This window comes from Odocoileus virginianus, chromosome 33 (genome assembly GCF_023699985.2).
Source record: "Odocoileus virginianus isolate 20LAN1187 ecotype Illinois chromosome 33, Ovbor_1.2, whole genome shotgun sequence".
Taxonomy (NCBI): domain Eukaryota; kingdom Metazoa; phylum Chordata; class Mammalia; order Artiodactyla; family Cervidae; genus Odocoileus; species Odocoileus virginianus.
The window spans coordinates 3,816,301-3,839,235 of NC_069706.1; the positions used below are offsets into that span (position 1 = coordinate 3,816,301).

The 22,935-nt window shown below is 58.0% G+C and overlaps 2 protein-coding genes across 4 annotated transcripts in view; one reads left to right on the plus strand and one right to left on the minus strand.

The window, feature by feature from the left end:
* The window catches only part of UBN1 (ubinuclein 1), a 32,695-nt gene extending 29,729 nt beyond the window's left edge, over positions 1 to 2,966 (plus strand). For both annotated transcript variants that reach the window (XM_020915364.2, XM_020915365.2), the window contains exon 18: positions 943 to 2,966. In XM_020915364.2, coding sequence (XP_020771023.1) covers positions 943 to 992 — 50 coding nt within the window. In that variant the 3' untranslated portion in view covers positions 993 to 2,966. The remainder of the gene's footprint in view (positions 1 to 942) is intronic.
* Positions 2,967 to 3,123: 157 nt separating this feature from the next.
* Positions 3,124 to 22,935, minus strand: part of PPL (periplakin) — a 48,831-nt gene continuing 29,019 nt past the window's right edge. Inside the window, exons 3-22 of one of the 2 annotated variants that reach the window (XM_070460795.1) lie at positions 21,752 to 21,906; positions 20,971 to 21,091; positions 20,280 to 20,393; positions 20,141 to 20,182; positions 18,768 to 18,929; positions 18,566 to 18,673; positions 17,328 to 17,423; positions 15,824 to 15,946; positions 15,580 to 15,726; positions 14,834 to 14,985; positions 13,770 to 13,867; positions 13,454 to 13,611; positions 12,407 to 12,585; positions 12,176 to 12,314; positions 11,234 to 11,427; positions 9,819 to 9,969; positions 9,030 to 9,113; positions 8,198 to 8,314; positions 7,629 to 7,721; positions 3,124 to 6,620 (exon numbers count right to left, since the gene is read on the minus strand). In XM_070460795.1, the coding sequence (XP_070316896.1) occupies positions 3,951 to 6,620; positions 7,629 to 7,721; positions 8,198 to 8,314; positions 9,030 to 9,113; positions 9,819 to 9,969; positions 11,234 to 11,427; positions 12,176 to 12,314; positions 12,407 to 12,585; positions 13,454 to 13,611; positions 13,770 to 13,867; positions 14,834 to 14,985; positions 15,580 to 15,726; positions 15,824 to 15,946; positions 17,328 to 17,423; positions 18,566 to 18,673; positions 18,768 to 18,929; positions 20,141 to 20,182; positions 20,280 to 20,393; positions 20,971 to 21,091; positions 21,752 to 21,906 (5,103 nt within the window). In that variant the 3' untranslated portion in view covers positions 3,124 to 3,950. Of the gene's footprint in view, positions 6,624 to 7,628; positions 7,722 to 8,197; positions 8,315 to 9,029; positions 9,114 to 9,818; positions 9,970 to 11,233; positions 11,428 to 12,175; positions 12,315 to 12,406; positions 12,586 to 13,453; positions 13,612 to 13,769; positions 13,868 to 14,833; positions 14,986 to 15,579; positions 15,727 to 15,823; positions 15,947 to 17,327; positions 17,424 to 18,565; positions 18,674 to 18,767; positions 18,930 to 20,140; positions 20,183 to 20,279; positions 20,394 to 20,970; positions 21,092 to 21,751; positions 21,907 to 22,935 lie in introns of both variants that reach the window. The other variant, XM_070460794.1, reaches the window with a different exon arrangement.

The window sequence follows — 22,935 nt, forward strand, 5'->3', positions numbered from 1 at the left end:
CTGCTCCACACCTGCTCCAGACATGGCCTGGGGGCTGCACTGATCAGTGTCCTGAGGCTGATGCTTAATAGTGGATGCCAGAGGCCATCTGCATGCAACGGTGGACTGCAAGTCCCTCAGACAGAAACATGCTTTTTTCAGAGAAAGAAACTGGGGCTAAGCCTGTGTCAGCAGTTACTCCCTGTTCCTGTGGAGAAAGGGACTTGTTCCACAAACTGGTGGTCTCCGAGCCATCCAGGCAAGAGCGGGTAGCATTTGCAAGACTGCACTGCCTGTGTTTGCTTTTGGTCACACTCTCAAACAGAAACTAATGGGAGTGCTATTGAAAACATGACTACTGAGGTGTGGAATTGTCAGGAAGAAAGGGAAAAGTGTTTTCTTGTACCATTTCCTTCCTGTTTTTCCTCTGGGAGTTAAAAGGCTGTCTGAAAAGCATCTGGGCTATGAGAGACCACTTGAGTGTCTCTTTAGACACTCGTTGTGTTGTAGGATTACACTGAGTGGTCATCAGGGAGAAGCCTTCTGCCGTCTCAGCTCTGACTCGTGTCTGCTTTGCTCTCTTCCCTGTGTGGGCTCAGAACATGAGTGCCTGTGAGCTTGCCCTTCCAGACCCCAAGGTCTGCAGTGGAGGGGTGCTCGCCGTATCTGACAGGCCTCACCAGGAGCCGGGCTCTGCCCCGCGACGGCAGCTGTGGCTGGGAACGGGAGCGGCACTCGCGGCACAGATGGCGCTCAGCCAGCGGCCGCCCTCCCAGCACCGGCGCGCTGCCTGTGCTGCAGATGACCTGCCAGCGTGTCCGGCTCCTCTGAGCCCCAGAACACTCGGTGTTCAGGGGCTTTTGCTATTTCAGAAGTGGTCTCCTTGAGGTTTGGTTACTGCTGCCTTCAAGGAGTCAGAGATCCTGAGAGTCTTGTGTTCTGTTTTTGCTTACTGTCTTTCAGATGCTTCTCAGCTTCATGGGAAAGGGCCCAGTGTACCGAGGAAATTGTGATTTTCAGGGCAAAGGCTGGAAGCTGAACAACGAGGTCTCAGAAGTTGGATAATAATTACGCTCTGCCGTTGGTTTCCTTCTGGAGAAGGCGTGAGTGCTAAGTGGAGCATCTCTTGGCACGTGTGATGTGCCTTCAGTTCAGGGAGCAGCCCTGTGCTTCTCTGGGGGCCCCGGCCAGCCTGGTGCTCGGCGCCTTGCAGCTCTGTTGCAGACAATCGTTAGGGGGGCAGTGCTAGGCCAAGGAGCATGCCGGCTCATGCTGGGAGCTCTGGTGGCGGGGCAGAGCAGGTGGCCCAGCTCCTCGTGTTTGGCCAGAGTACCTCATCGCACCCTACTGGTCGGGGCTCCTTCTGGCCACAGTGGGCTCCCTGGTTGGTCAGAGTGTCCGTCCATCCTCCTGGCTTATACCCCAGCTGGGAGAGGTACCTTGTTCTCTGAACAATACTCAGAACACCCAACGTGTGCTCATCGTGGGGGCCAGTCTCTCCACTGAACATGACAATGAAGCTCTTTTAGAGAAAAGACCTTTGTAGATTCAACAATTGTGGTAGGATTTTTAAAGACACTTATTTTTGGCTCAGTTTTGATCCTTACCATTAAACGCATTGGATAGAATTGGACTGTTCTCCGCACATCATGTTGTTCCTAGGAAGACATAATTCCAGTGCCTTTATGGTGGAGCAGGACTGGACACGTCCACTCGGCCCTCTGAGTGGGTCTCAGATGAAGACCTTTTTAAAGACATGTCTGTATCTAAGACAGAGCCAGCTTCTTTGAGTTTTCTATGGTTGCACATCACAACCTGGGCCATCCTGACTGGAAGGTCACCCGGGCCCCCGCCTCCCAGGTCCCAGCTCAGCCAGGGCCTCCACTTTGTTTCTCCCAAGTTCATGCAGGTAGGCTGCAGAGCCCCGAATTCCTTCTTCGTCTCTTTGAGGGCTGAGGATGTGAGGAGTTCCCGGCTGCAGGTAGACATTCCAGTTTATTGTAAAACCATGCTCAGGCAGAGCTGCGGGCACAGGCCCTTGGGAAGTGTCTGCCATGCAGAAGCAGGCCTTGAGGTCCGCGCTCTCCAGACAGCAGGCTCTGCCTTCACTGGGAGATAGATGGGGCAGCGCCCCACTCAGCCAGCGGCTGCTTCTCAAGGATTTTCAGGCACTTGCCTGTCCTGTGAAGTCTGAACCGACTGCTCCAGCTAAGTCATTTCCCTTATGTTGAGAGTAAACAGCCTCCTCAGAATGTGCGCCTGCCTATGTGGAGATATGGGCAGTTCTTTTGGTTCCTGACTCCCAGGATATGATGCTTGGTGTCTCGTGATTTTTCAGAGGCTGCCTGGCTCCCCGGGGAGCAAGACCACAGCCAGCCAGCTGGCCAGGCCTCTGCTCTGACTTTTTTTTAACAGAAAAACCAACACGTGTGTCACACGGGGCCAAGTGGAGTCCTTGTCCCTTTATTATATCTATTTTTTGCAACTTGGGTTTCCAGTTTACAGACTAGTCTTAGGTAGTAGCAAAAGAGCCAAAGAAGAGATTGGTATTGCTGAGCTCAGAGCGGCGCAGAGGCCGTCCGTCCGAGAGCGCTGAGCGGTGGGAGGACACCAGGTGCCCCTTCCCACTGTGCCCCCACCTCCCGGCACCACCCAGCTTGCGGCCGGAGCAGGATGCCCTCCTCCTTAGGAATCTAGCGATGCCTCTTGCCTCAGGGAAACGTTTCTTTGATGGGGAGTTGATGAGGTTTCTTTTCCTTGTTGATGCTTTATTTGTGGTAACGGAAGAGTGAGTGACTTGAGCCACAGCAAGGAGGGCTGCAGGCGGAGGCGTCCCGGCCACCACGCTGCAGGCTCCCCTTGCTGGCAATTCTTGGGTGTGAAAGGGCTGTGGCTTTTGTGCAGCGACTATGTTGGTGTTGGGGGTGGTGTGGAAATTGTTAATCTTGTATAAAGCAACACAATAAATTGTTTCAAGGTTTCCAGAACATTGTTTCTTACGCATTTCTTTTTATCATATTTGCAAGTAATTCTCTCTCCCTTAGGAGCTGGTAGTTGGGGAACACTCATTCTGGCTGAAAGCCAAGCAGGCCTTGGGGAATCAGCCCCACTGGAAAGAGAGGAAGAAACACACTTTCCATGAAATTAGAATCAAGCCACCAGGTGTTTATTTTCACGCTATAAATAGAGTTCCCTCTTCCCATTTTCTTACATAATATATGAGATACAGAGAACCCAAATTTCATTTGGTAAAAAATCAACTGTGGAGTCTTACGTGGCAGTGAAAGAATAAGCAGGACCAGGCACCGAATCCAAGGCCGACAGAGACAGTCCACTAGGAAAGTACTTCAGTTACAGAACCATGACATGTTCTCTGATGGTGCGTTCTCTTGGGACAGTCTGGCTCGACAGTTAAACTTCACCTGAGCACCAGGGCCAGACGCTGTTCTAGTTTCTTTGCGCCTCCTTTGGTGTAGCGCCCAGATCAGTTTCCACAGGAGGCCTCGATGGCGAGTCAGCTGAGCTGGAATCTGGAGGGCTGTGAATGCTGGTGGTGGCCCCGGGGGCTGGGGCTTTGCCAAATGGAGCCCTCCCTGCCCTGAGTTTCCTCGGCTGCGGTGTGGAGGCCAGTGCTGTGCGGAGCAGGCTGGCCCACAGGGCTGCTGCCTGTCTTGTGCTTTAGTGGTAGATGTCAGTTGCTTCCAGGTGTCCCAGGGGGAGTCTCTTGATAGAGGAGTGTAGGAGAGGTGGGGGTGGGGGAAGACAGGCACTGCAGGCGTGAACGATCAGGGGACAAGCGGGTTACTCTCCAGGCTGAGGGATGGCTCAGTGGGGCCAGTCCCGCCTGTGGTTGGGCCCAGCAGCTGGGGTTGTGGCACACGGGGCTCTGCATGGACTGGGAGCTGTGCGGGGGCCAGGGAGAGAAGACCCGGGGAAGGGTCCCGGGCAGGAGTGAGCTGGCGGAGTCTTCCCTACTTCTGCCCTGACACCAGGACGGCCAGCTCCTGGATGGACATGCTCTTGTTGACGTAGCGGTCGTACTGTGCGGGGGTTAGCCGCCCGCTCTGCAGGGCCTCTTCAATGGAGAACTTCTTACCAGACTTCCTGTCGTGGATCACGGAGGACTCACCACCGGGGCCCTTGACGGAGATCTCCTCCCAGTCGCACTCCTGGCTCCTGAGCTTCACAAACATGTTCCAGTCAATGAGGCCGGCGCGGTGGGCCTCCTCGGGGGACAGCTCGCGGCCCGAGTCAGGGTCGATGACCACGATGGAGCGCCGCAAGTGGTTCTCCCTCTGCTCCCGCTTGACGGCCACGGAGCCCAGGCGCCGCTGCAGCTCCTCGATCTCCTGGTCTTTGTCCCTGGAGAGCCTCCTGAGGTCGTCCAGCTCCCGTTCCAGGGACCGCAGGCGCGAGTCGAGCTGCGCCCCGGGGTCAGCCCCAGCCATCGCAGGCAGGCTTCTTAGGCCCTGCGCCTCGGCCGCGGCCATCTCGATCTCTGACTGCAGCCTGCGGGCCTCGAGTTGCAGGCTCTGCCGCTCCAGCTGCAGCTTGTGGTTCTCCTCCCTCAGGAAGTCCAGCTCTTTGGATGACTTGGAGTTGCAAAACTCCAGCTCTGACAGCTTGGCCTCCAGCCGGCTCACCTCGGCATCCAGCTCCCTCTTGCTGCGGCTCTCGGCCTCCAGACTGCCCCTGAGCCTCTGGATCTCCTGCTCCGTGTCGCCTTTCTCCACCTGGATGCTCTCCGAGAAGACCACCTTCTCCTTGACCTCCATCTTCTCCAGGCGCTCCAGCTGCTGCTTCAGGCTCCCGAGCTCGTGCTCCAGACCCTGCCGGCGGTGCCGCTCTTCCTCCAGCTGCAGGGCCAGCAGGGCGTGCTCCCGGGCCTGCTGGGGATCCTGCTGCAGCACCACCTTCTGCGTGAGGGTCACCTTCTCACGGGCCTCGCCCTCCTGCGCCTCCAGCTGGGCCAGCTGCTGCTTGAGGCGCTGCACCTCCAGCTCGGCCGCGTGGCGCGCCTGCCGCTCACGCTCCAGCTCCTCCAGCTGGCGCTCCAGCTCTGCCCGCCGGCGCTGCAGCCGCCGCAGCTCACCGCGGAGGCTGTCGATCTGCCGCAGCTCTGCGTCGATGCTCTCGGTGAAGGCGCTCACCTCGGCCCGGAGGCCTGGCTCCTCCTCGTACCTGACCACCTCCTGCTGCACCACCACCTCCTTCCCCCGGGCCAGCTCCTCCTCCTTCTCCTGGATCTTCTCCTCCTGGGACGCCCGCTCCCGCTCCAGGTCCACCTGCTTCTTGTGTTCCTCGGCCAGCCGGGCCCTCAGGGCCGCCACTTCCTCTTTGGTCTGAGGGTCTTCCTGGAACTGCAAGATCTCCTGGACCACCTCCTTGGTCTGCACCTGGGGCTTGGCCTCTTTGAGGGACTGGATCTCCTGCTTCAGCTGGTAGATCTCCAGGTCACACCTCTCGATGAGGCGGGTCTTGTCCACGATCTCCTCCCTGAGCCTCTGGAGCTCTTTCTCCGTCTCCGGGTCCGTCGTGTACTTGATGACCTCCTTGGTCACCTCCTTGACCTCCACCTGGGGGCCCCGCCTCCGAAGTGCCTCCAGCTCGCTCTGGTAGCTCTTGAGCTGCTCCTCGGCGCCCCGGTACTTGCGCTCCTGCTCCACCAGCTCCAGGCGGAGGTTGGCCACCTCGCTCTCAGCCTTGGGGTCGGGCCGGACAATCTCTCGCACCTTCTCCTGCACAACCACCTTGGCGTTCTCCTCCTCCAGGGCCCAGATCTTCCGGAGCAACTCGGTCTTCTCCCTCTGGCTGGCGCGGGTCCTGGCAGCCTCATCCTCGTACCGGCGCTGGAGGGCGCCCACCTCCCGCTCAGCCGCTGCGTCCTTCTCCACCTTGAGCACCTCCTTGACGGTGATCTTGCCCTCAGCCATGGCCCGTTCCTTCTCCAGCCTCTTGAGCTTGTCCTGCAGGAAGCCCAGCTCCTCCTCCTGCTTCTCCCGGAGCCCCTGCTCCCGCCGCTGGTCCTCCTGCAGCTGCTGGAACTCGGCCTCCAGCTGGGGGTCATTGTGCACCTTGACCACCTCCTTCTCTGTGACCACCTCCCGCGCCCGCTGCTTCTCCTCGGCCAGGGTGGCCACGCGCTGCTGGAGGAGGAGCACCTCTGCCTCACGGGCGCCCTTCTGCCGCCGCAGCGCCTCCAGCTCCCCCCGCAGCCTCAGGACCTCGTCGGCCTGGGCTCGGTCCGGCTCAATGCGCAGCACCTCCTTGACCACGTACTCCTGGCCCCCGGCCCGGGCCTCCTCCTCCAGGGCGCGCAGCCGCAGCCGCAGCGCCTCCACCTCCCCCTGCAGCAGCCGGTTCTTGCGCTGCTCCTCGGCTAGGGTCTGCTGCGCCTGCTGGAAGCTCTCCTCCAGCGCCGGGTCCGGCACCTTCCTGAGCACCTCCTTGGTCACCACCGCCTCCTGCGGGCTCTGGCTCCGCAGGGCCCGGATCTCCTCCTGGGCACTCCGGACCTCGTGCTCCAGCTGCTGCCGCCGCTCCGTCTCCTCATCTAGCTCCTTCTGAATCTTCCACGTCTCCTCCGCTCCGGGGCCCGCCTTGCTCCTGGGCAGGGCCTCCTGGCTCGCACCTGCCTCCGGCTGCTGGGAAGGGGGAGACCATGCAGGGTTAGCGCCGGACTCCACGCAGCTGGTCTCCGTCTCGCCACCCGCCGAGGGTCACACTGCATGTCTTGCGGTCCCCAAGGGACACCACCCCCCCACCCCACGCTCAGTGTCGGGGTCACTAGAGCCCTAGGCTTCCTTTTGAAATTGGTAAAACCACTAGTTTAAACGCATCTGGGAAAATATCTTAAAGTCACAGAAGAGTATGACGTGACGGCCACCTGTCTCTTCCGGTCCTGCTCCTATAGGATGTGCTGTGCTGCGCTTGGTCGCTCAGTTGTGTCCGACTCTTTGCAACCCCATGGACTGCAGCCCGCCAGGCTGCTCTGTCCAGAGGGATTCTCCAGGCAAGAATACTGGAGTGGGTTGCCATGTCCTCCTCCAGGGGATCTTCCCAACCCAGGGATCGAACCCAGGTCTCCCACATTGCGGGCAGATTCTTTACTATCTGAGCCACCAGGGCAGCCCAGTATCCTACAGGATACAGTCACCTTTGTCACACACATATTTTTGTGTGCGACGTGTATTTATCTTTTCCACACCAATGGTGGCCCCCCCCATCTGCATGCGCCCTGTTGATGGAGCTTATGAGAGACTCCGCAGCGGCCAGACAAGACCACCTCGTCATACGACAGTTTGATCATTTTCCCTTGTGTGGACAGACCCTGGCCCAGTCAGCCACGCGCTACTGATGAAGACTGAGTTGCTTCCAGTGTCTCTCAATGTTGTAAACATTTCCGAATTTTAGAAGTAAGTTACCTTATACTGGGTACTCAGCTCAGCAGATGTTTGTGGGACAGGCCACTTAGGTTGGACTCATGCCCACGGGGATGTGGGGGGACGTGGGCATGGCACTGGCACTGCCCTGCCCTGTTGGCAAGGGGACATGGCCCCTGGCCACCTCTGTTTCTCTAAGGCAGAGTGAGCCTAGTGTCTTAGCTGTTGGGATAGTTTTCAGTAGGATGCCTTCCTGAGACCCATTACCTGTCTCAGGAGGATCAGTGCAAACTCCAGGTTCTGCAGCCTCTGTCTGTTGATGGCATTAACTTCCGTGAACTTGGCAGCAAGAGCTGCTTCCTACAGGAGAGCAGACAGACAGGAATCAGCAAGCTGAGCAAGGTGTTCGAAAAAAACCTGGCATCTGGGGAGAGATGCCAAGGAGAGTTGCCACTTCCTACCTGGAGTTCTACTAGTCTCAGCTGTGAGAGAGAAAACTGGATTTAGAGTCAGAAGCCTGAACCCCCTGGGAATTTGAGCGGGTCTGTCTGTGAGCCTTAAGGCACTCATGTACAGGTAACGTCAGCCCCCCGTGTGTACGGACCCACTCGGCGGGGAGCACGGGGAACCGCCCCAGCCATGACTCCTAGCAGGCTGTCTTTCCAGGCACGTCACTGTCACCGGCCCAGAATAAGTTCATCATCTTCTCCCACTGAGCCTGTTGGCCCCCAGGAGGGCCCCCAGCCCCATTTACCACTGCGCGTGCCCCTCTGAGGCCTGCGTGCCGTGCTCCCTGGAGGAAGGGAGCCCCAGGAGGCCGGGCCCGCGGAGCTCACCTCTTCCCTCACTTTGGCGGCAGGGGACTGGAGCCTGGCCCGCTTGCTCACGTGGCTGTTCCTTCCATTCTCCAAGTCAAGGAGGGACCTGAGTTTTTCTGCTTCCAACTCGTAGTCCTGGGTGAGAGAGACGTGGCAAAGGGCAGACCAGAGCAGATGAGACCAAAGTGTTCCCGTGCCCCTTCTGGCTGACTGTGGAGGTCTTCCACTCAGCCATACCCTCCTCTGACCATCAGGAGGTTTGGAGAACTGTCACTCCATCAACGGCACACAACCACGTCCCTGGACGACACGCAAGACAAGAGAAAACGGGCCCGTCCCCAAAGTGCACTCCCTTCCTCCAGGCCGCCCCTGGCCTGGAGAATGTGGCATCCTGCTGTCTTCATTTCACTCTACACCGTAAGCTTTTTTCCAGGCTGCCCTGTCCTAGTCCTCCTGTGTGGTCAGTTTGGTGACTTAAACATCCATCAAGTGGCTGGATGATAATTTCCTAGCTGTTCCTCTGCTTATGTTGGACATTTAGGTTACTTCTAGTTTGTCTCTTTGGCTATTGTAAATAATTTTTTATTTTATAGTGATTTTGTTAATCCCACATTATCGTTTTTTTCATATCTTTTCTGTTATGATAAATTCCCCCAGTTACTGCTTTAAACAGTAGAAAACCCTTCTGATATTCGATGCCTGGTACCATCTTGTTCCCCAAAGGGCGGTGCAGGTTTGCACGGCCACCAGCCGCGCCTGAGGACACCCCCATGGCCCAGCCTAGAGTGGGGAGGCATGGTGGGGGAGAGGCCCTGCTGCCCACCCTCTGGGCTGGGATGTCGCATCTCACCTTGACAGCCTGCTGGTACTGCTGGGAGTGCGTGTGGACTTTCTGCACTTCCTCTTCCCTTCTTGCTATTTCATCTAGCAGGTTCTGCACAACAACAGAGGCTTCAAAAATAAAAACTTGAAAGAAAAAAAATATCCTAAACCTAGATAGAGTAGCTGAATTCCTTAGAGTCTGGAATTATTCTGTAGCACAGAGTATAATGAAGAGCTTCCTTGTTTACATTTGTTGGTTCCAAAAGGCGGTTCTAAGGGCCTGTGAAGAAGGGCCAAGGAGGTCACGAACCTTGCCAGGAAGGCAGTGTTTACTGAGTGCATGGAGGTGTCAGGCACAGTGCTAAGGCTAAGCACGTGTCTTTCTGAGATTATCTCTCTGACTCTCCCCACATCCTTTGAGGTGAGCACCATCCTCACTTCCAGTGCAGTGCAGTGCCTGGCCTTCGGGTGCATAGCTCCAGGGGTGGGAGCAGGATTTGAGCCCAGGCTGTTGGCTTTTCTGTTCCTCGTCCTTCACCCCAGGGCCCTGCTGTCTTCTGGGGAGCTGGGGCGCTGGGCTGTGGAAATGGGTTTCCCCCCACGAGGGCTCCCCAGTGTCCCTGCAGTGATCGGCTTATTTAGCAGACCTGCGTGGGGAGTCCACTGCAGGCCAGGCCCCATGCAGGGAACCAGGGAGGGAGCAGTGAGGGGGGCCCTGTCCCTGAGCTCAGAGACGCGGGTGCTGGGAGCCTGCTGGTCCAGGACCACGACCAGGCGCCCGTCCACAAAGGGGCTTGCTGACCCCCAGCCCGCTCACCTTCTGGTTGTTCAGCTTGGTCTCCACCTGGCCGAGGCCGTCCGTCTCCTGGGGCTCGTAGCTGGGGATGTGGGACAGGAACTGAAGCAGGCGGTCGCGGCCGCTGCAGAAGGCGTCGTGCTCGGTCCGGGCGCTCTGCAGGCTCTGGGCCCTGCGGGGCAAAGCCAGCCAGGCCTTTGAGCGCTCGGGTCGCACTGAGAGCCGCCTGCTGTCCCTTTCTAGAGGTTACCAAAGGGAACTGAACTGGGAGTCAGCGCAACGTTCACCAAGAAGGGGAGCAGTTAGGTAAATTACGGAGTATGGGGTGGGAATGCTGCACAACCTCTGTTAAAGGCAGGCAGCCCCGAGTGTGCGGGCCTGAGGGCATGCCCACTGTGAATCCCAGGACCTAAATAACTCCCAGATGCAAGGAGAAATCACAAGGGAGGTGTGGAAATCTTAGGAACTCACTGAAAATAAAAAACATCATTTGTGGGACAAAGCGAAAGCGGTACTTAGCGAGAGGTACTTAAATGCTTAGATTAGGGGAAAAAAAACAAAGCAGGCTCTCAGATTAACAATCTAAGCTTCTAATTTAAGAAAAAGAAGAGCCAACTGAACCTGATGTAAGCAGCTACCGTAGGAAATAATGAGCAGAAGTCAGTGAATCAGGAAACAGGAAAACAGGAGAAAGATCACTGCAACCAAAGCTGGTTCATTGAAACAGTCAGTGATCAACCCCAGACAGAATCATCGGAGGGAGAAAAGAGAATAAACAAATACAACAAAAGAAGATATGATGTCAGGAATGAAAGCGAGGACATTCCCTCAGATCTCACAGACATTCAAGGATAAGAGAATATTATGAACCGTTTCATGCCAAAAACTCAACAGCTTGACGAGGTGTACAATGTGAAAGGCACAAACTTGTGAAGCCGCTCAAGCATCAGATGACCCAGATTGTCCAAAATATCTAATAAAAGAGGTTGCATTTGTAGTTAAAAACCTTCTTACAAAAAAAAACACTGCAAGCTCAGATGGCTTCCATGGTGAATTCTACCACGCATTTAAGGGAGTAATACCGTCTTCACAGACCTTCTTCCAGGAAACAGAAGAGGAGGAGGGAGCACTTCCTGATTGTTCAGGCCAGAAAAATACATGATGGGGAAATAGTAGGACACGCTGGGTGTTCCCACATTTCCTACCGACCCTGGCTCGCACAGAGTGTCTTTGGAAGGACAAGAAACTGGTAGCAGGACTGATCTTGGGGGGAGCGGTTTGGTCCCTTTGGGTTTTTAAATTTTGTATGTGTATTGCTTTTTTCCAAAAAGCAGCAATTATTTGAAAAATAAATAGCCTTCAGTGCTGCCCGCAGAAATCCCACTTGGGTGCCTCGGGCAGACTAGCTAAGCCTCCCCATCCCCGCGGCCCCTGACCTGAGCTCTGCCTGCTGGCAGAGGCTGTCGAAGCGCTGGCACAGCTTCTGCACCTCAGCCTCCTGGCGCTCCAGGTCCGGGCAGTGCTCCTGGAAGCGGCTGGCCAGCGAGCCTGAGCACTGCTTGGCGGCCTGCAGGTTCCGCTGCACCTCGCCAAGGAGGGCCTTCCGGGCCTGCAGCTCGGAGGCCATGGCCTGCGGGATGGAGAGGCAGGTGGTGGGAGCCGTGGCCAAGGGCTCCAGGACCCAGGGCAGTGCTGCCCAGAGTGCCTGGGGCCGCCCGCTTTGAGGGGGTGGTGGGCCCGGCCCGGTCAGGGACCAGGGCTTTGCCTCTGAGTTGGTCCTCAAACCTGTGGTCACTTCTACAATTTCCGTCTCGTGACAATGAACAACACCTGGGAAAAACCTCGCTTCTAAAACCCTGCGGCGCACAGCACAGGCCAGTGACACCGCGTAGGGACTGATGTGCTCCCGGCGGAGGCTATGCCCTCCAAGCCTGCTTCCTGGACTCCCGGGTGAGGGAGTCCCAGAAGGCGAGGGTTCTGTGAGGTGGTTCATGAATAAGGGGCCTCCCACGGGCTCACAGACTGGTGCTTAGAGTGGCCCAGCGGCACCGTGAAAACAGCAGGTGCTGGGCGAGGGGCAGAGCTGCCTCCTCTCAGCTGACCTGCCCGGCGGGCATCTGGGCCCAGATGGGCAGGTGTGCTCCTACAGAGAAACAGGGAGTGGGGGTGGTTATGCTGATACCTGATTTTAAGATACCAGCACCTGATTTCCGCAGGCTGCACAAACTCCTTGTGCGGCTGGGATTCCAAACCTGGAGAGACTTGCTGTCCTGGGCCTTGGGCCCCTCAGTTGTCCAGAGGTGGGGGGGAATGGGGGCCCTTAGAGCCCATACCCAGCTCAGCGAGGGGCTCCCGGGGCCCAGAGTCTGCACACTCACCGCCAGCTCCTGCCTCCTGCTGTCCAGGGCCTGGCCACTCTCGGGCACTGTGTCCTCCTGGGCCAGCTGCGTCTCATATGTGGCCAGCATCTCCCGGCCCTGCTGCAGGCTCTTCTCCAGGCGGTTGGCGATGTCGACCCTGAGGACACGAGTCAGGAGTTAGTTGGGGGGTTGGGGTGGCCTGGCTGCTGACCACCCTGCCTGGCCTCCCCACTGTCCGCCTGCACCCACTTCTCCTGGGCCGCTTCCAGCAGCTGCACCAGGCGCTCGTATCTGCGCTGGGTGTCCTCAACCCGCGTCCTCAGCAGGGCCGTACTGCCACTGTCCGGGAGGGCCCGCACGAACGCCTCGCCCTCGGCCGTGCTGTGTGCCTTCTCGGGCTCGATCCGCAGCAGCTCGTTGGTGATGTTCTGTGGGGACCAGAGCCCTCACGTTGGCCACAGCTGGCAGCCCCTCTCCCCCAGGGATGCCCCCTCCCTGGGGTGGGGGCCGCCTGGGGGTCTGGGGCGCTGGCCTAGGAGTCAGGGTCTGTAACGAGCATCCCCGGGGGTTCTGATGCAGCGGATGGGGACTCGGGACTGATGAAAACCAATAGGTTAACACCCAGGACTTCCTGTTCCCACTGCTCCACGGGGATGGTCTACTCATCTTTGGGGGGAACCCTGACGAGATGGGACTCCATGCGGCTTAGGAGTTTGCAGCCACACCCCCACCCCATACCCTCCTAGCCCTGGCACGAGCCCTATCAAGGGCCACAGCACTGCTCTGAGTCCCATGCCTCCTCTGTTGACCGGGAAAGGTTGCACCCAGGACGGAGGGGGCCGATGACCCCAGAAACTGTGTGTGTGAAGGGAGGTGAGCCATGTCCAGTGTTCCTGTGCTCCAGTCTCCCGAGGCCCCCTGAGCGAGCAGCCAGCCCATTTTACTGAAGAAACTGAGGTCTGCCGTCAGGGCAAGGGGGCTGGCTCTGTTGGCCCAGGGCCCCTGGGCCGCCGGGTGTCGTGACTCTCTCTCAGCTGTGTGCTGACCTGCTCGGGCCATGGTCCTGCCATCAGCTCTATCAAGAGCCCTTTCTCCTGGAGACGTGTGGGGGGCACCAGGCCTCTGGCACCTCTTCGGTTCTCAGCCTAGAACTGTCCCTCTCCCTGCGACTCACGGTTTCCTGTTACACATGGCAAGCAGTCCCCGTGGAGCACCCAGCGCCCCCACGGACATGAGACCGTGGGCAGGGGCCCCGGGGAGCCCAGGGGGCCAGCCCCTGCCCCCAGCCCCAGGTACCTTGAGGTCCTTGGCCCGCTCGGCGCTGTCCTGCACAGCCCGGCCCTGCTCCAGCGGTGGCCGCAGGATGGCCGTGATGGCTTTCTCCTGCCGGTCCAGGTCGCTGGCCACCTTGTCCAAGCTGGCCAGCAGCTGGCGGCCCTGCAGGTCCGAGGCATCTGCCGGAGGGAGGTCAGAGTCAGGGGGCTGTGGGGGCCCTGGGGTGTTTAGGGGTAAGCTCAGCATGTCTCCCCATCCCCCCACCCTGCTGTTCAGTCTGCTGCACGGACCCTGGATCAGCCCCCCTCCCTGTCCCCCCAGAGCCTCGGGCACCCACCTCCAGAGCTCTCCGCCTTCAGCACCTCATGCCGCTGCTGGAGTGCCTTTCTGCTCCTGGCTGCCTTCTGCCGCAGGCTCTGGTACTGGCTGCCCAGGCTGTAACAGCAAAAACGGGCTGGGGACCCCGAGGCGATCCACGCCCTCACCACCCACAGAAGTGGGACCCTGGGTCCTGGCTCGACAGGCAGCCCTGAGGAGTCGGGCAGCTCCTCAAATGCTTTAAAAAGTCAACACACACACACACACACACACACACACACACACACACACAAAATCTGCTGAAACACTGGTGTGTCTCTGCTCCCGTGTTCAGTGGGCCCCTTCCACCCCGCCTTCCTTCCTCTGTTTCTCTTTTCTTTGTAGCAAGTCTTAATGCCTACAATGGTCTTGTCTGGTCATCACTTTTCCCACCACGATGCTACCTCTGAGGGAGCAGTGCACAGCAGATGCTCAATATATATCTGCTAAATGAATAAGTGAAGGAGTTCCTGAGTCACTCATTCAACAGAGAGTTCTTGGGTGCCTGCTTTGCACCAGGAATGGAACAAGACCCTGAAAATATACTAAATCTCAAGGAACCTCTGCCCAGCGGGACGGACACATAGACACAGAGCACCCTCATGAGAGCAGCACACGAGGTGGGAGAAGGTGCCTGGGAGCCAAGAGGTGGCAGCCTTTTTTCCTGGAGCGAGATTGGAGGGGCCAATCAAGGACGGCTTCACAGAAGAGGTGGCCCGCAGGCTGGGGTCTTCAAGCCAAGAGGTCTTGAGTCAACAGAGTGGTGGGCTGACGTGCAGGTGGAGGGAGTTATGCATGCCAAGGCCCACAGGCACCTGCAGAGAGGCCCCTCCCTGCAACGTGCCCAGAGCCGGACGCTCACACACAAGTTGGCCAAGCCAATGGGATCTGCAGCTGTCCCGCCTGAGCCTCCAAAGGGGGTGCGTGTGTGGGACATTTGTGGCACCCTGAGGCTCAGCCGTGGTGCCCAGGGCTGTGAATGGGGCCTGGGAGCCCAGGGGGGCCGCGGCCACACCCCACACCGGCCCCTCCTTCACCTCGTACCTGTCGGCCAGAGCCAGGGCCTCGGGGTCGGTGGGCGGGATCATAAAGCAGACGGCCGGGGCCGTCAGCTCCTTCCCCGCGCTGTCCGTGAGGTCCCAGCTCTCCCCGTTGTTCTTCTGCAGGGTGTAGCTGTAGCCCCGAGAGATCAGGCCCTGGTGGGGGACAGGCCGGTCAGGACACACGGACAGGCCTGTGCCAGCTGGCGGCCGGGAGCCCAGTCACTGCCTAACTCTGGCACCTGGGGAGTCTCAGCCTGTCTCTCAGACCCTCCTCAAGATGTTTCATCATAAAGATGAGAGGCTCTGCCAGCCTAACACCCACCTGGACTTCCCTCTGGGGACCCCCCCCCCCAATGCAGTTCCAGCCCAAGTGGTCTCTTCCCTTCATTCCCTGACTGCTCAGGGTGAGCATGTGACTCAGGTCTGGCCAATGAGAGAACGGCACTTGGCAGCCACAGTGATTGGTTCCGGCTGCACACACGACTCAAGAGTGGGCCAATGAGAACGTTCCCTGAGACGTCTGCTGGGATGACTGGCGCTGCTAAGCTGGTGGGACAGAAGGCCAGGGCAGCAGGCGGGACCGTGCCGGGGAGGGTGCGGGGGCTGGCAGGGAGTGACCCCAATGACGGAGATGAACACAGGCTCCTGAAAACATCTGAGGTCCTGCCTCCAGCCCTGCCACCCCTTAGGCCTTTTAGTGACCTGAAAGGTGCCTGAGGCACCAGGAACGCCTGGGCAGGGGCTCACCTGGTCACCCTCGAAGTCACAGAGCGCCTCCACGGGGATGGGCTTGAGGGGCGTCTCCCGGCGGAACTTTAGGGGCACCACCTGCTGCCCTCGCTTCTGCAGCCCGCGCACCACGTGCTCGTACTTGTCCAGGGCCTTCTCCTGGTCCTGGGTGTGGAGGGGAGTGCCCGGGTGAGGCCACGCAGCCCTCCGCAGGCAGCAGGCAGGGAGCCGGGGAAGGGCCTACTCGGCGGGCGTCACTCACGTCCAGCTCCCGCAGCAGCAGCTCAATCTGGTATCGGTCCTTGAAGTCGGGGCTGTATTTCTGGTTCAGGTCCGAGTCCACCTTGCGGAGCAGCTCCTGGGCATCCTTCATGTCTTTGTGGAACTAGGGGAGACCAGAGGGCCCCATCACGGACGGGAGTCCGCCAGGATGCCTGGGGCTCATCCTGGTGGTGACTTGAAACCCACTGTCAGGTGGGGCTGGGCCTCCCACTCACCCTGAATCCACAGGCTTGGGGACACGCCCCACTCTCAGGTGGGGCTGGGCCTCCCACTCACCCTGAATCCACAGGCTTGGGGACACGCCCCACTCTCAGGTGGGGCTGGGCCTCCCACTCACCCTGAATCCACAGGCTTGGGGACATGCCCAACCCTCCCAGCCCACCTTCCTGGGGGGCTTCACAGGAAGAAACCGGGTCCCTTCTCACAGTCCGCGCAACGCCACCTCTATGACATGCTGCTTTCATGTCCGCACACCAGTGAGCCTAGGGTTCTCCTCCGTGCCACTCCTGTCTTTGTGCTGGGAACACCCTGACTTATTCCAAGTCTCAGTACATGGAAGACAAGCCTCCCCACTTGGTTCTGGGACACTCTCTTGCCCATTTTTCAGCCTATCAGCTCTGGAATCATTCATTGACAGAGGTCCCCTGGGCTGCAGGTGTGAACATGATTTTGGGATCCCTGGGAAGCCCACAGCCTGGCAGGACTGAGACACTATAACAGTTAGTTATGTTAGTGTCATCTGAGTTCAAATGTCCCCAAACCACCTACTCGTAATAATCACGTGCAGCTGTCTTATTAAAAACACATTCCAGTGGAAATAATGCAGTCTCCATCAACATTGTGAATGGATAAACACAATGTGGTCTATGCATACAATGGAATCGACGGAATATTATTCAGCCATGAAAAGGAATGAAGTTCCGGTTCACGATGAACCTTGAAAACATTATGTTCAGTGAAAGAGCCAAACACAAAAGGCCGCAGATCATGTGAGTCCACCTCTATGAAATATCTAAAATAGGCAAATCCAAAGAGACAGGAAATAGGGGGCCGGTTATCAGGGGTTGGAATGAGGGATGACTGCTTATTAGGTACGGAAGTTCTACTTGGGGTGGTGAACACGTTTTGGAAAGACAGTGGCAATGGATGCACAACACTGTGAATATAATCACTGCACTGGGTTGTACATTTAAAAATGCCTAAAATGGCACATTTCATATAATATATACCAAAATGAGAACCCTACCCACCTATTCCTGCGCCTGTGCTATCTTGGTGAGTTAAGACTCTCCAGTCCCAGCCCCCAGGGAAGGCAGACAAGGGCCTGGCAATCTTGGGGCACGTGCATGTCCACCATGAGAACCACAGACATTGGGAGGTGTGGGAAGGCAGCTTGAAAGGCTCCTGGAGGAAGCAGTGCTGAGCCCACAAGGGAGCAAAGTGGGCAGCGGGGCTCCCCGCCGTGGGCCCCGGCTGGCAGGCACCTGGTGGTAGTCTTCCATGTACTTCAGGTGGCTCTCCTCGCAGATGAGCAGGTTCAGGTATTCCTTCCAATCTGCGTGGACGGCCTCCATGTGAGCCTGCCAGGAGAGAGGGCACACTGCAGCTGGCTGGCATCTGGGACAGGGCTTCCCAGGTGGCGCTAGAGATAAAGAACCCGCCTGCCATTGTAGCAGATGGAAGAGATGCAGGTTTGATCCCTGGGTCGGGAAGATCGCCTTGAGAACAAGGAAATCCACTCCAGTATTCTTGCCTGGAGAATCCCACGGACAGAGGAGCCTGGCGGGCTACAGTCCATAGGGCAGCAAAGAGTCGGACACGACTGAAGCGACTTAGCACACACACCCGCAGGTATCTGGGACACCAAGTGAGGGATGGCAGGATTCCAAACCAGAAAAGGGTAGAGGAGAGGGGCATCTGGGCTCTGCATGGGTGTGACTCCCAGCCAGTTCCTGCCCAGGAGTGGGAGGAGGAGAGAGGAGAACGTCCTGAGGGGTCAAGCAGGGCTGCCATGTTCGGGTGCACAGGTTGTGCACTGCACAAGGGACAAGTAGGGGCTATGTCTGCCCAGACAAAGTGGTGCTTTAAAAAAAAAAAATCTTACAAGGTACTCCCCTAATTCATGTCTACCAGAACTCAAAATGTGGCTTTATCTGAAATAGGATTTTTGCGGATGTAATTGGTTAAGAATATCAAGATGAAATCCTGGATTTAGGGTGTCCTTACAAGAAGAGGAGAGGACACACAGGTAAGAAGGCCATGTGAAGACACAGAGGTGGATTTAGGAGGTGATACTGCTCCAAAACCAGGAAAGCCAAGGATTGCCAGCAGTCACCAGACTCAAGGAGAGAGACAAGGAAGGATTCTCCCCTAGAGCCCTCAAAGGAAACAAGCCTGCCTACACCTTGACTCTGAATTTCTGACCTCCAGAACTATGAGAGAATAACTTTCCATTGTTTAAAGCCTCCAAGTTGGCGGTCATTTCTTACAGCAACAATAGGAAAGTAATGCAGGCAGCACATGGGTTTCAGAAGTCTAGGGACCGAGGGCCGGGGCATCGAGGAGGAGGCAGGGCCAGACAGAGGAAAGGGAGACAGCAAAGTGGAGAGACAGACAGACACTGGACACCGGACGCTGGCGCCTGCCTGAGTGCAGGTAGCCCCGAGCAGAGGTCACCTGGAGGCCAGCCTGAGGCAAGCGTCCCTCCCCGGGGCTCACGCACCTCAATGGAGTTCCTCCCGGGGTGCTCGGCGGCGAGCAGCTGGTCACCCTCGCTGTGCAGCTTGTTAATTCTCTCCTCTTTGGCCTCCAGGTTTCGGTGGATGAAATTCTGCAGCGAAGGCAGCGGAGGGGCTCAGTGCCCAGCCGGGCAGCCCCGCGCTCCTTCGGGGCCCCCAGCCGCAGCCCCAGAGCCCAGCGCCCACCTCGTACTGGCGCCGGCGGCTGGGGTAGCTGAGGTTGCGGTCGCTCCAGTCGTACTGTATGCGGCCCCGGGCCTGCTGGTCCAGCCAGTATAGCTCGTTGGTGCAGCGCTGCATGTAGTCCTGCAGTGAGCTCAGGTGCCGCTGCCGCGCCTGCGACGCCGCCTGCGGGCGGGCAAGGACAGGGCTGTGGCCTCGCCGGCAAGGGACTCCCTCCACACCTCCTGCCCCGCTGGACTCCCTCGGATAAGTCATCTAACCCTCTCAAACCCCTTCCTTCATTCAGCAAACATTTATTGTGTATCTACTAAGTGCTGGGCTAATGCAGGAGACATAAGAGACTCGGGTTCTATCCCTGGGTCAGAAGATCCCCTGGAAGAGGGCATGGCAACCCACTCCAGCATTCTTGCCTGGAGAATCCCATGGACAGAGGAGCCTGGTGGGCTACAGTCCATGGGGTCATAAAGAATCACGACTGAAGTGACTTGGCATGTATGCAAGTGCTGGGCATGGCTCCAGGCCCTATGATATAGCAGTGAGCAAAACAGACAAAACCCTCACAGAACAGACATGTTTGTGGAGTCTCAGTTTACTCATTTGCAAAATGGGAATAACAGCACTGATCTCATAGGCCACCAAGCCTGGCACACAGTTGGTGCTCCATAAACGTCAGCAGCTGTGCTTCCACTTTTGTCTTGAACATGTCATGGTGCAAACTGCCACAGGGCAGCAAATGAGAACAGTAGTGAACACATCGGGGGGAGCCCACCACGTCCCAGGACTGTGCAAAGGACTTCTCCAACATCAACTCATGCAATCCTGAAAGCATCCTGTAAGCCAAGCAGTGGAAGTGACTCTGTTTTACAGATGAGGAGACTGAGGTTCCCAGAGACTCAGCAGCTCATGCTCTAGGTCTCCCCACCTGAAGGGGTGGAGGTGGCCCAGCTCCAGACCCTCCGCCTATAAGCGACACTGTTGCTGCCCCTACCTTCTCATGCCCGAGGTGTCTGTAACATCCACAACAAGAAAGCACTTATGCATCACTCATGCAGTTATAAAAAAGAAGACATTCTTCAAAGGTTTTGGAAAGGAAAATAGAGAACTTTTGCTTATTAAGCACCTGGCACTGTTCTTGGCACACAGTCGGTGCTCAATAAAGAATTAAGCAAACAGTAGGATAAACTGTATCCATAGGGTCTCTTGGGGTTTTCCATGAGCAAAGGGCAATCAGGGGCACCTCTCGGGTAGGGGCTCAGGGTACTGCTTCTCCCCACTTCAATCCTCCTCCATCCTGCTTGAAGTGTTAACCGCACACACTTCTTTGCTCACAGCCTGGCTTCCCATCCCCTCCCATCCTGGTCCTGGGGGCGTCTCACCAGCAGTTTCTGGTACTTGGCCTGGAGTTCACTGTTCTGTTCCTGAGGATGAGGCCGAGGACATGGGTTAGGGTCGGGGGGTGCAGGCAGGAGCCCCTCTTCCCCAGGGTCCCTTCAACCCCTCCCTCCATGCACACACCTTGGCCAGGTGGGGCCCGATGGCCTTGACCTCATTGTGAAAGATGTTGTGTTGCTCCACCTGCTGGTCCACCAGCGGCAGGTCCGTCCCGAAGCTCTGGCTGCTCAGCTTGTCCTGGCCAGGGAGGCGGGGGGACGACACGCAAAGGCGTGGGCCAGGCGGCCCAGGACTCGCGGGCCACCTGGCACCCTTGCCCGGGGAACCTTAGCTCTCCTCCTCACAGCGCCAGCCGAGGAGGCAGTTAAGTAGCCCCGGAGGGATGGGGGAAGAGGTTGTCACCCCTGATCTCATTTAATCTCATGGCAACCTCAGAGGCCCTCGTGGTTACTGTTTCCATTTCTCAGATGGGAAAACAGAGGCTTGGCCGGGGGAGTCACTTGCTCGGAATCACACCAGTGGCTGGGCTTCTCCAGGGTGGAGATGGGCTGGCGAGGGCACAGGAAGACCAGTGGCCGGCCAGAAATCTAGCTGCTGCCCTCAGCCGACCAGGACCCCAACGATCCTGGAAGGGTCCCAACCTCCACCATGTCTGCTGTGTGACCCTGGGCTAGGCACTACACCTCTCTGAGCCTTGCTCATCTCATCAACACAGACATCAGGAAACAGTCGGGAACAGCCGGACTCCGGTGCCCATGTAATGGAGGGGCTCCTGGCCTTTACACGCCCACCCCAGCTGAAGCCCGGGCCGTACCAGTTTTTCCTCCACCAGTGTCTCCCAGTTGACCCGCGGGTCCACCTCTTTCACCACCAGGCTGTAGATCTGCTTGTGTTTCCCTCGGAGGTTGGTCACACGCTCCTTCAGCTGACGGATGCTGAGCGGGGAGGGAGAGAGACCATCCTGGTTAGTGGGGCTGGTGGCAGGTGTAGTGCTTCTGCCCCGAGGGGGGCTCCTACCCCAGCCCCCAGCCTCAGCTTTCTGCTCAGTAGCCTGGAAGGTCAGGGTCACGGTGGCCTTGGGTTCAGGCAGCCACTCCCTGCCCTGCTCCTGCCCACTTTCTTTCATCCTGCCTTCCCCCACCAATGTTTCCCCAGGGCCTACTATGTGCCTGGAACCGTAGAAGTTTCCAGAACAAACAGGCCACTCTGCTGCTCTCTGGAGCCCACCATCCACCCAGCAGGGCCCACGGTAGGGCTGTGACAGGGACGGTGCTCTGTCCATATGTGAGCTAAGGCAAGAGCCCTGAGCTCAGAAAGCCAGCTGGGCATCAGGCAGGAGACAGTGCGCTCACAAGCTTGGAGGTCGGGGGCTGTGGTCACACTGTGACCAGGACAGGGGACCCGGGTACTCCAAGCCTCAATTTCCCCAGCTGTGAAATGGGTTGTTGGAAGGATCACGTGACGCGTTCAGCTAGGGCTGGCCCCCCCGTCAGCCCTCCACAAACCCCGACTCGGGTCCCTGCAAACTGAGCGGCCGCAGCCCCCTGCCCTGACCCCGAGCGGCTCCCTCAGGACCGGAAGCGGAGGGGACCTACTCCTCAGCGATCATGTCCCCCTGGGGGTGCTTCATGTGCTTGGCGATGGCCGCGTCCGCCTCCAGCACGTAGAGCAGCTTCTCCGAGTCCGACACCTTCTGCAGGGCCACGTCCCGGTACTCGGGCTGCCGGCCCTCCTGCAGCCGGGCCAGGTCCTGTGAGAGGCACAAGAAAGGGGTGGGGGAGACAGGGGGCAGGGACTTGGGGGGCACAGCCAGGATCAGGGGCTCCCCTGGCGCTGCCCAGCCCCTGCTCTGAGGTAGCAGGCTCGGGACACAGCCGTGCACAGGGAGACATGGCCCACCCAGCCCAGGGAGGAGGGCAGTGTGTGTGCTGATCGTGTCTGACCCTTTGCGGCCCTTTTGACTGTAGCCTGCCAGGCTCCTCTGTCCATGTGATTTTCCAGGCCAGAATACTGGAGTGGGTTGCCATTTCCTCCTCCAAGGAATGTTCCTGACCCAGGCATAGAACCGGAGGCTCTTGCATCTCCTGCATTGGCAGGCAGATTCTTTACCACTGTGCCACCAAGAGAGGAGGGAGGCCCCCGGAAGGGCCTGTCAACAAAAAAACCTCAGGAACCCCCTAGCAGTCCAGTGGTTAGGACTCCACATTTCCACTGCAGGGGGAGATGGGTTCGCTCCCTGGTCGGGGAAGAAAGATGACAAAGTTCGTACAGGTCGGTGTTTACCAAGGAAACACAGCAAACGTGGAACGTGGGGGATCTGTTTGAACTCGGGCTCTGGGATTCAATGAGACCCCTCTGAGGCAGTGACACAGGCTAAGAATGAAGGAAGAAGGAGAAGAGTTTTGGAAGCAGAGGGAGTGGCCTGTGCAAAGGTCCTGTGGCAGAAAATGACGGCTGGAAGGAGGGTCAGGGGAGGAAGTTGGGGGTGGGACAGGGCATGGTGCCACCCATCCTTAAAGGTGACTCCTCCAGGGGCTCGTCAGGGGAGAGGGTCCAAGCTAGGGGCACAGTCAGGGGTTGCGGCAAGGCCCAGGTGAGACCCGAGGGTGGCCTGTGCCAGGGTGTTGCCACTGAAATGTTGAGAATGAACAGAGTGGGGGGATGTCTGGGAGGGATAATTGCTCAGTCGCTGGAGTCCCGTTGTTGCTGTTCTGCCGCTAAGTCATGTCCGACTCTGCAATCCCATGGACTGCGGCACACCAGGCTTCCCTGTCCTTCA